This window comes from Taeniopygia guttata, chromosome Z (assembly GCF_048771995.1).
Source record: "Taeniopygia guttata chromosome Z, bTaeGut7.mat, whole genome shotgun sequence".
NCBI lineage: Eukaryota > Metazoa > Chordata > Aves > Passeriformes > Estrildidae > Taeniopygia > Taeniopygia guttata.
In genome coordinates, this window is record NC_133063.1 from 36514382 (window position 1) to 36528116 (window position 13735).

The following is a 13735-nucleotide window of genomic DNA, read 5'->3' on the forward strand; positions in this document are numbered from 1 at the left end:
CACCGATGACAACTGAATTTCTTGGAAATAATCTTTGGTTCCATACTGATTTGGCTGTTCTGCTACAGTCACCATAAATTTTTCAGATTACCAAGTCAGACTGCATTATTCTCACACAATACAGAGCCTCATTCCACAATTATCTCTGCCGACTTCCATAGGACTGTTCCTGGTAGAAGTTATTTATTAAGATTATCAGCCTACATATTCAGATTTCAGCATAGTTGTGTCCAGCTCGAATCACAGAAAGCCCTTTCAGCAGCCTTGCAGAACAAGTAAGACGGTAATGTAACACTGTGTCAATCAAATGGGTCATTTCACACACTTTGGTATTTTTTTTCTATATCAAGTTATAGCACTTCATTTACTTAATAGAAAAAAATATATATATCTTGCAGCTTTCTCCACTAACTTTTTTTTGAGATGTTACCTTGCCTCAAAATTTTCCACTACTTATAACATTTTACATTTTAATACTGCTCACATTTTTTAAATTTAACTACTCCTTTGTACTCATTCTCCCTTTTCATCTCCTTACCTGAACATCCTCCTCAAGCTCCAGTCTGTAATTTCACTAGTTTCTTTACATTTTGTGCTATAAATGGTTCTGAAGAGGGTCCCACAGAGAGCCGGCCAGAGTAATGACATTCAAACCAATATGGCTAGATGTCGTCCTCCTTTATTGTCTAATTTATTCATGTTTTATACATTATTGCCTTACATAATACAATAGCTAATTAACACTCATTGGCTAACATAATATGATTACATACACAGATCGCTTATTGGTTGGCTGTTATACTACAAGCGTCTGATCAGGTTATAGTACGTGACAGTTTTCAGCATCCAGCATTGACTATTGTGTTTGTACAAAACTTATTGTCTTTTCAAGGATGTCCTAAATACTTCTAAAGTAACTCAAGTATCTCTGTCATCTGTAGGCCAGGGTTGCCCAGTTCCTGCAAAGAAATAACATCAAGGATATCATGCCCTTGTTCCATGAGAAATTACTCTACATGGTTCAACAAGTTATAACTTGTCGACTGATTCCTCTGTGTCTTCGTTTTTTTCCTGCACTGTTTATTCTTCTATCCCTTCAATATAACTTTTCTCATACTCTACAATCAATTCAAAACTCTCTGAAACAATGACAGCTAAAAGTTTATCAAGTGTCATGGAAGAACTACCACACTGAATTTGATGATCCGTTATAATTTTTCCCAAACCCATTGGCTACTTAGTGCTACAGAGTGTTAATTCAGATTGACTTTATAGCCATGCTCTTGCAAGGTAGACCTAAGCTCAGTGAAAAAATATAATGGGAAAAATACTATTATTGCTTCTGATACAGAGTTTTCACTTGTAATACATACCATGAAAATGTGTTTAATTACAAATCCAGTGTAATTTCCAGGATGCTAAAATGTGGGGAGCATTTGAATGGTGATTAGGTATTTTTATTAACGAAACAAAATAAAAATATGCATGTTCTGTAGAACTGAACAGGTGAGATTTTCAGGCAAACTATTTCCAAATCAGTTAAGATAGAGCTATTTGTTAGAAGCATGAAGAAAAATAACAGAACTCATCATTATGGAAAACACAAAAGACATGGGATTCCTATCTGAGAAAATGCAGAACTATTACCTTGCTTTTGATTTGGTTACTTAAAACTGTACCAGTTTTTCACAGAAATACCAACAGAACTTGTCACCAAATTCAGGGATATGGACTGTCTCTTACATTTTTGTCTGTTAAGGATCGGCATTTTACTAAATATATGATTCCACCATGAGTGCTCTTCTTCTCTTAACCAGTAATACCCATCACTATTTTAGTCAAACAAATTTAAAAAGAATGCCAACACTGGTAAAGTAGATTTATTAATTTGCTGAAGGCAAAGACAGAGACTGGGAGAATGTAGAATGATACGCTCTAGGAGAGGAGAAAGTCCAAATCCATCTAAGGAACCTGAAGGTACACAAGTCCTTGGAACCAGATGAGATACATCATTTAGCAATTAGAAAAACAACAGTTTAATGTTAAGGATGTGTAAGTTTCAGCTTCTATGGTTAGAGAGTGCTACCACAGCTGTGAAAGGAATACTGCATTTCCATTATGGCAACAAATCTTCACATAGAGGCTATTTAAGGACCATTTTTCAGTAAGGAATGAAATTGGCAACAGAATTAGGAACATCTATCTGGACTGGATTGGCAGCCATGCACATCAATTTTGTAGCTGAATACAGGTTAAAAGCACAGGAAAATTAAATACATCAATCTGTAAAATGTGTTAAATTATTTTGCATATTTTATATAATAATTTTTAAAGGTTAATTGAAACTTGATGCCTACCACAAAAATAGATTACGGGGAACCTGTTATCTGGAATCCCTGATCTCTGCTTTTTTGCTGTAACATACAAAGACTTACCCAGACACTAAGAAATGGCATTCCTTTACAGTTCTTAGCCTTAAGACACATTTAAGGCAAGTGCAGCTCATGCAGCTTTGTCACTTTAAATCCACAGGTTTAGATCAATAGTCAGCAATAGGTGCATAGAAGGAAGGAAAAGAAATAGAAGAAAAGCAAAAAATCCCAATCTGGAGTAGAGTATACATACAGACATAAAGCCTTAAACACAATCTAATCCCTAGAAAATTAATCAAATCACACTAAAAAGAGAATGTGCCATCTCCAGCATCCTTGGGGGCAAAGGAAATCACTCAGTGACTCTCCAAGTGGGATGCATAGAATAATGAGATATTCATCTATGAAATCTTTTGTCTTGAACTCCACCATTGTCTCTGGATGCCTTTCAGTCTATAGAAGATTATTATAAATGCATGTCTGACAAATTTTCTAGTGACCAAGCATCACTGAAGTTTGCAACTGTCATAAGGTTGCAACCACACAACCCTCACAGATTCAGTTAAATGAAGTTCCTAGTAAGCTGCATCATGACCCAAATTTAATTTTGAAAAATTCATGCTAGTAGCTAAAAAAAAATTTCTTAGTTGGACAGCTGCCATCTAAATTATTAAAATCTCTGTTTTGAAAAGAAATATATTAGTGAAAGAAGTATGAGATTGCATAAATATACTGAACAATCATGCCACTGAAAAGACATAGAATGAAAAGGACAAAGTAAGCTTTCATACCTCTGCCTAAAGGGGAAAAAAATTAGGTAAGTTCATAAAGTGATTGCTGAGATTCAAGATCATGTGTTCATGATCAAGCTTTATAATGTGTTAAAGCTACATATACACATTAACCCACATGGTCTTACACAGAAAAACTGGCAGCTTTCCTGGTCTCTGTTTTATTTCATTTTATTGTAAAGAGTGCAAATTGATGGTATTTTGGCTATTTGTTCCCTTACAGACAGAATTACACATTTTCACATTCCACATCAGAAGCTCATAAAAACATCTTTCTTATTTTCTTTCTGAAGCATCAGTGCTGATAGTAAAGACTCTATTTATGAATAATATTAAGAAAATCAGTGTGTAGGCTTTGTCAGTCAACCCCCTCAGGGAAACATCTCTCCTATCCTAAAAATGACCATATTTTTTCAGTATACCCACACAGTATGTGGAAATCTTCTAAAGTTGAGTTGATTCTCTGAATCAATTGAACATATATGTGTTGTGAACCACTTTTCTTAGCAGTTCTAAAAAGCAAAGCAAAATAAAAACTCCCTACAATTAAAAATGATGGATTAAAATCATCATACTTTAAAAGAGGATTGTTAAAAGGGAATTAATGGTAGGAATTATCAAGGGGTGGGGGAAGAAAATATATAAATAAATATATCAAGTAAAAGGTAGCACCATTAGAAATCACTGTGCAGTAGTTCTCTGTAGGAAGGTCTGAGAGCCCAGCACTCTCATTCTTACTGAACTGAGACTTCTGTTATACAGGAAGTTAATCACTTAGGCAGATCAGCAAAATGCTTCCTTTCTGTCTCAGAGACATTGCATTCAATTTTTCTGTTGTGTAGAAGAGAAAAATTCTTTGTAAAACACAGTTTGCCGCTGTCAAAGCCAAGGAAGCTCTTAGAAAGTGAGATAATGAGCTGGAATTTCTTTATGCCAAGGACCAAAATATTGAATAAGCTCTCTAACCTTTAGGTTGTTGTGTGAGACTCTTCAGCTGTGTTTTCTTAATAGATCGGCAGCTTGCCTATATTTTACATTTAACACCTGAGAACTGCTTTGTGAATTGGTACTGAACAAGCTGCTCAGAATAGCTTAACACTTGGGGAAACATAAAGACTTTGAATCCTATTTGGCTGTAAGCATGGGTTAATAGAATGATATACTAGATTTCTCTGAGATTATAATGCTGCTTGGCATACAGAAAGGGAAAACTTTTGGCTCCTGGTAAAATTTAATGTATAAAGTACAGAAATAAAAATCATGGGATTGTAGTTTGAGAGCTGAGTGCATCCACTGGTTCCCTGCATCTGAGAACAGGCATTAATTTAGCTTCAAATGCAGTCCTGAATGGAGCTGAAAATAGTCTTTGTGCCAATCCACTTGAAAACAGAGCATTGCAGGGTGCATTAGAATCTTCTCTAGAGATCTGTAATAGAGAAGTCAAGATGGTGCTGTGTGGAAGAGAGGGGCAAGGCTCTGGGTATGGGTACAAATAAAAATTACAGAAGATCAGTAAGAATGCCACCTATGCTACTGAGTCAGAAATTCTACCATACACTTGCGTGCACTTTCTCATGATGCCTAGACCAGGAGACAAAGCCTTGATAATTCACTGGGGTGGAATGGAAACAGCACTTACAGCTTGCTCCTAAAAGGCACAAAAAACCTGTATAAAAAGTTATTAAATGCTTTTCAACCTAAAACCACTAGAGAAGCAGACTTCTAAGATAGTATTTTCTGCCTTATATCTCACCTAAGGATTCATGTAAGAACTGAGTGGAGACAGAAAACATGTATGGTTTTTTGCGCTAGACTGCCAGATGCATGTATCTCAGTCCTTATGAGTTTTTCCTTAGGAAACGAAAAGCTTGCATGCAACTTTGCTGCAACACTGCAATGGGTTTTCCTTTACTATTTTTGTGGAATCTAACATTTTTCTTAAAATTGTTCACATGGAAATCTTCACTGCAACAGGGGCTTCTTGCCCATATGGTCAGCAATGCTCCCATCTGTTCTTTGACCGGATACATTCAGTCTTTTTCTAGCCACTCTTATAGTTTCTCAAGTGGCCAGAGAGAGATCTTGCAAGAATCTTCATTTTGCCCTGAGCAGCAGCTACTGAGGAGACAGAGGAACATCTTCTTAGGGCACAAAAGCTTCTTCAGCTAAAAGCTGAAATAAAACTCTATCAGGCAGAATACAAACAAAAGCTTCTCTGGTACCAAGACAAGGCCAGCAACACTGACTGACACCTGAAGCCTCCTTCTTTGTCCCCTTTCTCATGTTCTCCAAGACAAAGACTATTAAAATTTAGCCAAGCACACCTATGCATATCCAGGAGATTAGCAGCTTTTTGTGCATGCTCCTCCAATTGCTAGTGCCCTCTTCAGTGCTGGAATACAAGACTCAGTATTTTACTGAGTTAACTCAGTTTTACAACTATTTTCACAATAACCAGAAACTTAAAAAGTAAAACAAGGCTCCAAATAGAGAGCCTTCTGGATGTGCTTGAGATAATTAAAAAATTACACTTAAATTTCTGAGCATCAGTGGTGCTTTTTAGTGCCTTATTTTAGATTTTATGTGCCTGAGCATGAGAGTAGATAGTCACTCATGTTTATCATGCAGAGTAATACAATATTTAACTCTTGCTAAAATTATAGTTCTTACATCACAAAAAAAAAATTAAATCCAAAAATCCCCAACATCTCCCATAAGATTTCTTTGAAAACTTCTGCTTTTTTTGCATCTTATGGACTTTAAAAGTCTTTGGGAAAACATTTCAAGTACACTGCTCTGATTTTGAACTGTTTTACAGCACCCACCCTGAAACATTTCTTCCTCACCAGTGCAGTGCATCAAAACTCCTTGGAAGTGTAAAAGCAAGATTTTTGATAATTTAAAAAAAATCCTTCGCTTCTGAAGGAAAAGCAAAAATAAAATTCTAAATTATAGGTTATCAAAGCCTCAGCTGGGATTGAGGCTTTCTATAGCTAAACAGAATGGTTTGACTGTCTTCAACATGAAAAAATAATAAATGCCCACAGAGACACAATTCTGAAAATTGTGAAATAAGAGTGGCTGCAAGCCCTTTTTAAAAGTGCCTTCCTAAGCCTTGCTAGCACTAGTGGCTTTGCCAGGATTCAAACCCAGGCTGCCAGCATGGCAGGTGAGAATTCTACCACGGAGCCACTAAGGCTGTTGCTAGATTGACACGTCTTGGCTAGGTCAGAACCTGTAGCACTGTGGCAGCAAAGGCCACTCTCACATGCCGCTGTGGGCACGAGGTATGGCCTGTGGGAAGTCAAAGCCACCAGACTGAAAGACATGCAGAGCGATTCTGACAAAAGCAAGGAGCCATCCTTCTGGGGGTATCTGAATTCCAAGCTTACTGGCTCAAAGAAGATAAGCTCCAAAAGGCAACGGGCACTGTGTGCCCTGCTTCTTAAAGGGGGGTGGTAACAAGGGGAGGAAACAGCAGCCAACCAATGGGATAACACCTGGGGGTGGTAACAGGGGTAACACGCAGGGGAACTTCCAATGAGGTAGGAGGGAGGGAGGGGACCCCGGGGACCAGCTTATCACTCGAGGCCCTGGATGGAACTTTCTAGATGGAAGGGAGAGGTCTCTGAGAGACAGGCAGGCTACAGGGTGTGGCTGGAGAGGATAACTCAGCAAGAATACAATGAACTGGGTGGAGGGAGGAATGACAGGCAGACGGAGGAGGGAGGAGAAGGAAGGCTGGACCATTTTACAAAAAGAGGGGGACAGGGAGCAACCATACCTGGGGGGAAACTTAAAACACACTCCAACAAGCTTTTAATCAGATGGTGCTATTATTCTCTGAATGATACAGGATTTTTGAAGTGATGTGGCAGTAAATGCAATTTGGATATTTTACCGAATGTTATTTCAAGTGCAGCTACACCTAAACTTCCTACTATTACAATGCAGATACCAGTTATCCCTTAAAAATATACAGGAAAGACCTTATTGATTTGTGAACACTAAAAATCCAGCTTTAAACCACTACTTTAAATCACTTGCAACTTTGGAACAGAGGGTTTCTATGCATCATGCAAGTATCCTTACTGAGCTGAACATAAAAGTGGAAGCTGAATATAGATGGAAAGGGAAGAGTAACAGATTACTGCCTTGGTGAGAAAGTAGCCAAATTAAACTATTCTGAATGGTGTTAGTTTATCAAATAAAGACATTTATTTTATTTCATTATTCTCTATAATGAATATGGCTATACATTCATTATATATAGCTACATATATTATATATATATTCTATATATACATATATATTCATTATATATAGCTATATAATGGATATAGCTATATATTGCAGTGCTATAGCTATAGCACTGCAAGATCCTAGCACATTCAAGGAGATGAGCACAGTGGACAAAGGACTCCTTCAGAGTGCAAAACTTAATGAAACTTAAATTAGGTCTCAAAGGAACAATAGAATGTATATAAAATATAGCACTGACACTGAGTCATTCTGTTCATATGCATGTTTTAAAGTAATTGTTATCAAATTTATAGATGGCCCCAGAAGATTTAAATGCATTTTTAATATAATGTCCATACATATAATTTTTTAAAAAATTTATATTTCATTATAATTTCTTTATATAATGAACAAGACAGAATTGTAAGGAAAAGACTACAGCTAAGACTGAACACTTCCTCAAGGAATAAAAAATAGATTTGTTGTAACCTTTCACTTCATTACTATCAATGAAGTGGAAGGCTACAACATTTTTGCTTCTGCTTGCCTCTGTAAATTTATATATGTCAATAAAAGAGAGTATGCATTAATATTTTAAACACTGAAAAATAATGGGAAGATTTTGTTGTCTAATAATATATTTTTATATATTATTATGTTTCTATTTGTGGGGAAAGAAACAAACAATACTGAGCAAAACACCCAAACCCCAAATATAAACCTGAATTCAACCCATCCTCTAACAAAAAACCAACCTGTATGAAGTGTTAAACTACTTTGACATTTTGGGCAGCTAGATTTTAATTATTTGAGTAAAGTTGTTAATTTAGCTCAATAAAAGCCATATCCACGTGATAGATGTAGATGTCAAAATACCACAAAGGGTTTCCTGCCTTTGATTAGAGTAGTTACTATGAAGTTAAACCCACATTACGAGAGCATCTCAAATTTTATTGATTCTGTCATCCTTTTTTCTGATGCGCTGTTCAAAATCAATGTTAAAAAAAAAATAAAAAGGCAAAGAATGGCACTATATTCCCCACTAGACCTGCTGGTTTCTCTGTAAGTTACTAAGAGACAGTCTACATCTTTCAGTCAAGAAAGAACTCAATGAAACAGAGATTTACTCTGACTCTGGCTGTCTTGCTTTAAGTTTCATTTTGTTATACATGCTTCACCCATTTTGGGATGTTGTATTGGAGTGTGTGCTTGGGGGATGCAGCTGTCAAGTATTATTTCAGATAAACAGAGCCCCAGCTACATCCTAACAGAGAAACTGTCCAGAAAATCAGATACTGCTTCTTTTGAGGTTGGCTTGACTTTTGCTTACAGGAAGCACAAAAGAGCTTATAGAGAAGAAACACAGTCCTTGGCACATTTTGACTAGTTCCAAATTCATTAATACTCTGTATTCTGTCTTTGTTTAAGGCTTAGTCCTTATAACTCCGAGGTTCAGTTACTCCCTTCCCTTTCCATTACCTGGCAGCTTCTTTTCTCAGGAAGATAACAATGGTAATTCTCCTATGAAAATTCTGCAATTTTTAAAGGCAGTATTCTTTAAAAAAGAATCAGTAGTATTTTAGGAATAAGAAGAGGTAAAGAAAGAAAAAAGCTCTCCATGTAATGGGAGTAATCCTGCAGAGACAGGTCACACAAAGTGCTTGAATGTTTTCATTTTAAGTGTGTCTTTCAGTGTGTTTTGTTTGATCCTTAAGAGCATAACCTTGTCACTGTTGAGGCAGGGATGGGAATGAAAGAGCCTTCAGTTAGAAGTTCAGTGTAAAACAAAACAGCATGTAGAAGTTAATTATAAGCAAAATATTTAAAATAGGAAAAATCCACCTGTATTCACAAATTTGCTGTTAGCAAAATGAAAATAAAAAATTTTGTTTCCCTTTTTTCAGGTAACTATGCAAAGAGATAGATACATAAAACCTAGAATAAAAAACATGAAAAAACCTGTAAGTTTGAAAATGACCAGTATACAATTTAAAAAATTTTTGAAGCAAAGAATTGAAATTATAAAACAAAAGGATAACAAGATGGCATAGTTCTGCGTTCTGTTTTTTTGGTGTATTGTACCAATTGTACAAAATACCAATTTTGTTTGTAAGCCACTCTCTTCCAAATCCAGTGATGCCACATTCACTCAGGCCAGAGGAAGAAAGATTCAACACTGCAAGACATGGAAACTTGGAGACACTACCACAGAAACTAACAAACAAACAAACAAAAACAAAAAAAAAAAAAAAAAAAAAAAAAAAGAGGACAAATACCTGTTGTAGTCCAGAAGGTGATAAAGAGAATCAAAGACAAAATTTGGGAGTAAGAAGTGCGGTTTGGATCATCAAGATTTGACTGCTCATTGGACACAAAGCAGAACACCAGAAAAGAAAAAATCCCTTAACCAAAAGTAGAGTAAAAAGGTAAAAGCTTTTAATTCAAATGTAGTACCACCTCTCCCAGCACTTCAGATGTATAGATGCTATAGTATATCAAACAATTCCAAACTCAGTGTTTTCTACCAACCATCAGCTTTAAGGGTTTTGGCTGAACGGACCTGTGATATCAAGCTACTAACTGTTAGAACTAGCTGCATAGACAAATCCAGATGGGATGCTCCAACAGTTACAGCCCAAAGGATATTTACTCCTCCTGTAAGTCTCAATATATGTAACTTCCTGTGGACAAGGATCACACAAGTGTGCAATGAAGGAATGCCCACGAGTCATAATGTAGGGGACACTAGTGAAATATACTTTTTGTACCATCTCATTACAGGCCTCCCCTAAATCTGGATTTTGTTCTCAAAACCAAACTCACAATAACCAGATCAGGCAAATGGTTAAATGAAATTTCTGCAGCTTGACTGAATAAAGGGATTATTTACTGCAGTCCATGAGGAAGCAACAATTTGAGGAAATACTCTAAATTTTTTCTCTGGCTTTTGATATTAATTTGAATTCTACTGAAACACTTTTTCCTCTCTGTAATCTGCAGGTTTATTTTATAATTTATCTGTCAAGATATATATAAAGAATCCTTTATACAAGCTTCCAGAGAACTTAGTACTCTTGCAAAAAAACATCCACTTAATTCAAGTGTCACAGGAGTTTAGTTAAGAATAATTACATATCCTATTAGGGAAGTCCAGGATCTCTCCTCTTTTAATGCACCAACACCTGCACCTGTTGAAAAGGATGCCTGACATAGTTACCCATTTCTAGCATTCTATCTTAATAGAGTCCTGTCTTGTCCTATTTTGACAGATTATTTTCATCATTTGGGTATTCATACTTTACTGGAAACTGCTATTAGAGCAAGATAATCCTGATGGTATTGTAGGTACTGTAGTTCTTGAGCACTTAACTATTATTTTTGAGAATTATTAAGTTTATAAAACAAACATCACAACCAGAAATCACCACCCGCACTTTTCTACCAAGGAGGTATTGACTGCACTGTACCAAATTGTTTTTCCATTTTGAGACCACACTTGAACCTGCAGATTCATGCACTTAACAAGCACCAGTGGCATTTATGATTAGAGGGTTATGTTGACATTATATGAAAGTAATGGCTCTTTTCAGTAGTTGTATTTTCAAAAATACTTACAGAAAATGATGGAATTTCACCTTTTCACATGAGTTTCAACTTGAACTGAAACAGACCTTGGCTTTTAAAGCTTTAAGAAACCAATCTCAAACCTGAAGGTATAAGCCAGCCTTTAAATGACATAAAAAATAAGGAACATTACAAAACCAAGCTCTGCCTCTGTTCTTCAAAAAGATTTCTATCAACCAGCAAATTTTCTAGCAAATGTTTCTAGGTCTGAACAGTAACTAATTTCCTTCCAAACAGTAGACGACTAAGAAGGTACAGTAATAAAAAAAATAATTTCTTTGGGCTTTGAGAAGGCACAGTGTAGTGACCTGAAGGGCGCTTCACCAACAGTTTCACAAAGTCCCTGTTAAAAATTCACAGTTCAGACAATCACCTGGTGTATCTTAAGTTTATTTAGTAGCTGCAGTTTTATGTGAAAACGTGAAATTCAGTATTCATGTGAGGGTGAACAAACGCATTACAAATACAAATAGTGTTCTGTAGTAAGTGCCCAACGCAATTCATAGCTCAAACGACCACCAACTTTTACTGGGGCACTGACAAAACCTTTCAAGCTTCCTCCACTCCTCTTCCTAACATGCACCAACTACTAAGCACTAGTCAGTCTCCATGGCTCTTGAAGCCTACATGACAGTCGCTAACCCAAGAGAAAAACAGTGACTCACAGCTCTAGAGGAGGCACAGTTCAGCGCTGTGGGATGCCATGAGACCAAGTGTTTTGTTAAGCGCGGTTCTTTTCTCCCAAACATCCGCTCTGAGAGATTCCTCTTGTGCTCTACGCCCCAGCTTCCCACATCAACTGAGTATACATCTGGGAAAAGGATTAACAAACCGGAACAACTCCACGCTTTTGGTGGAAAGGGTCCGTTTCGTTTGAGGGAGCTGAGGCAGTCCCCGCGCCGTACAGGGTCACAGCCGGGAGCAAAGAGGGCGTAACCCACCCCTAGCCCGCAGCGGAGGGGAAGGCCCGAAGCACCAGCAGGCACCGCCCCCACCGGGGCCGCCTACACGGCCGGCACCAGGCTCTTCTTATCCAGCGGCTGCTCGTCCTCCTCCAGCAGCAGCTCTTCCAGCTCTCCTTCTTCGGCTCTCGAGGCCTCGGGCCCGCCGGCGGCCCGGCAGCGCCGCAGATGCCGCAAGGCCCGGCGGTGCTTCTCCTGCAGCCGCCCCAGCTGGGTGCGCAGGGCCTCCGCCTCCTCGCCCGGGTCGGCGGGGGGCTTGTCGGGGCCGGGCCCCAGTAGGGCCTGTCGGAAGAGGCAGCGGTTCTCGCGGCGCAAGCGGCGATTCTCCAGTCGCAGCCGCGCGTTCTCCTGGCGCAGCCGCGCGTTGTGCCACTCGCGCTCCTCCCGCTGTCGCAGCGCCTCGCTGTGGCTGGCCGCCAAGTCCGCGTACCGCTCCGCCAGCTGCTGCGGCGAGCCCCGCGACTCGCCCCGCCAGCCCCGCCGCCCGCCGCCCGCCTCGGTCGCCTCCGCGGCCCCGCCGCGCCCGCCGCTCCCGGCGGCAGCACCACCGAGCACCGCCCGCCCCCCCCGCACCCCCCGCACCGCGCCGCTGCCCCAGCGCCCGCCCACGGCGCGCATGCGCCTCATCCGTGCCGCGCCCGCCGCCGCGGCCCGCAGCCGCCGCGAGCTGAGAGAGGGCTCCCGGTGTATGTAAATTGAGGCGGGGCCTGAGCCTGCAGGGCGGGGCCGGACGGGGCGGCATCACCGCGCGCCCCATCTTCTGAGCGCGGATGGCCAGCAGGGGCGGGGTGGGTGTTGCGGTTCCGCGCGCGCCCCGGCTCCGGAACTGCTAGCGGGCCCCGCCTAGAGCGGCCCTCAGACACCGTCTGTGGCCGGGGTGGTGCTCCTAGCACTGCCGGCCGGTAAGAACCGCGTTCGTCCTGTTCTTGAACGCTGCCAGGGAAGGAACAGCCACAGCTTTTCCAAGCAATCTGTAAAACTCAGTAAAGAGTTTCTTGCTAAGGTCTGGGATAAACCTGCCCTCTTGAAGCTTAAGGCCATCTCCCCATGCCTTTGTGAGAAGCCCCTCAACCTTCTTATAAAACACCTTTGGAGGCTACTGTAAGGTACCTCGTTGCCTGGAGCTTTTTCTTCTCCAGGCTGAACAGCCAAACTCTCTCAAGAGTCTGGGAGAGGTGCTCCAGCCCTGGCATTAAGCTAGTGACCCTCCTACTGTTTTTAAAAAAGCTCAAGACCGTTCTTATGTTGGGAACCCCACAGGTGAGCACAGCTGGACAGAAAGCTGTGGAGTATGACACAGCTGGGCTGCTGTGGAATACAACAACCCAGGCCATTCCCTACCCAACAAGGAGAGATTTAACTCTCAGATCTGGTTACAGAGTCCTCCAGGGTTCGCATGTGCCTTCTTACCATTACTTAAGAGTCCCTTCAACTCTTCATCTGTTGCCTGTTACATAACCACATGTGTTGGTATCTGCAGTTCAGCAGTCATTTTGGGATTACCATGATGGTACACTACATATCACTCTGGGCTGCTGGTTCTCTTCAGGTTGTAAACTGTGATGAGAACTGTGTTTATCTTTATGGTACATTGTTTGGTTAATTACCAGTTGAGTTCCTGAGTATGGACCCTGAATTTGAAGTTGGAGAAACAATGTGTGACAGTAATTGTAAAAATTATTTTCATAATATTTTTCAGCTCTAAATTATAGCTGTTTATTTTAAACACTTAGAAAAGACACAG

General features: G+C 39.9%; 1 protein-coding gene across 7 annotated transcripts in view; it reads right to left on the reverse strand.

Annotated features, from left to right (window-relative positions):
• The window catches only part of TUSC1 (tumor suppressor candidate 1), a 53073-nt gene extending 40422 nt beyond the window's left edge, over positions 1-12651 (reverse strand). For 6 of the 7 annotated variants that reach the window (XR_012053277.1, XR_005978080.2, XR_012053279.1 and 3 more), the window contains exon 1: positions 11695-12651. Coding sequence is in view for 1 of the 7 variants with exons in the window: in XM_012577524.5 (XP_012432978.2) it covers positions 12034-12618 (585 nt within the window). In the remaining 6 variants the exon portion in view is untranslated. Of the gene's footprint in view, positions 1-11401 lie in introns of those variants that run through there. The other variant, XM_012577524.5, reaches the window with a different exon arrangement.
• Positions 12652-13735: the final 1084 nt, after the last annotated feature.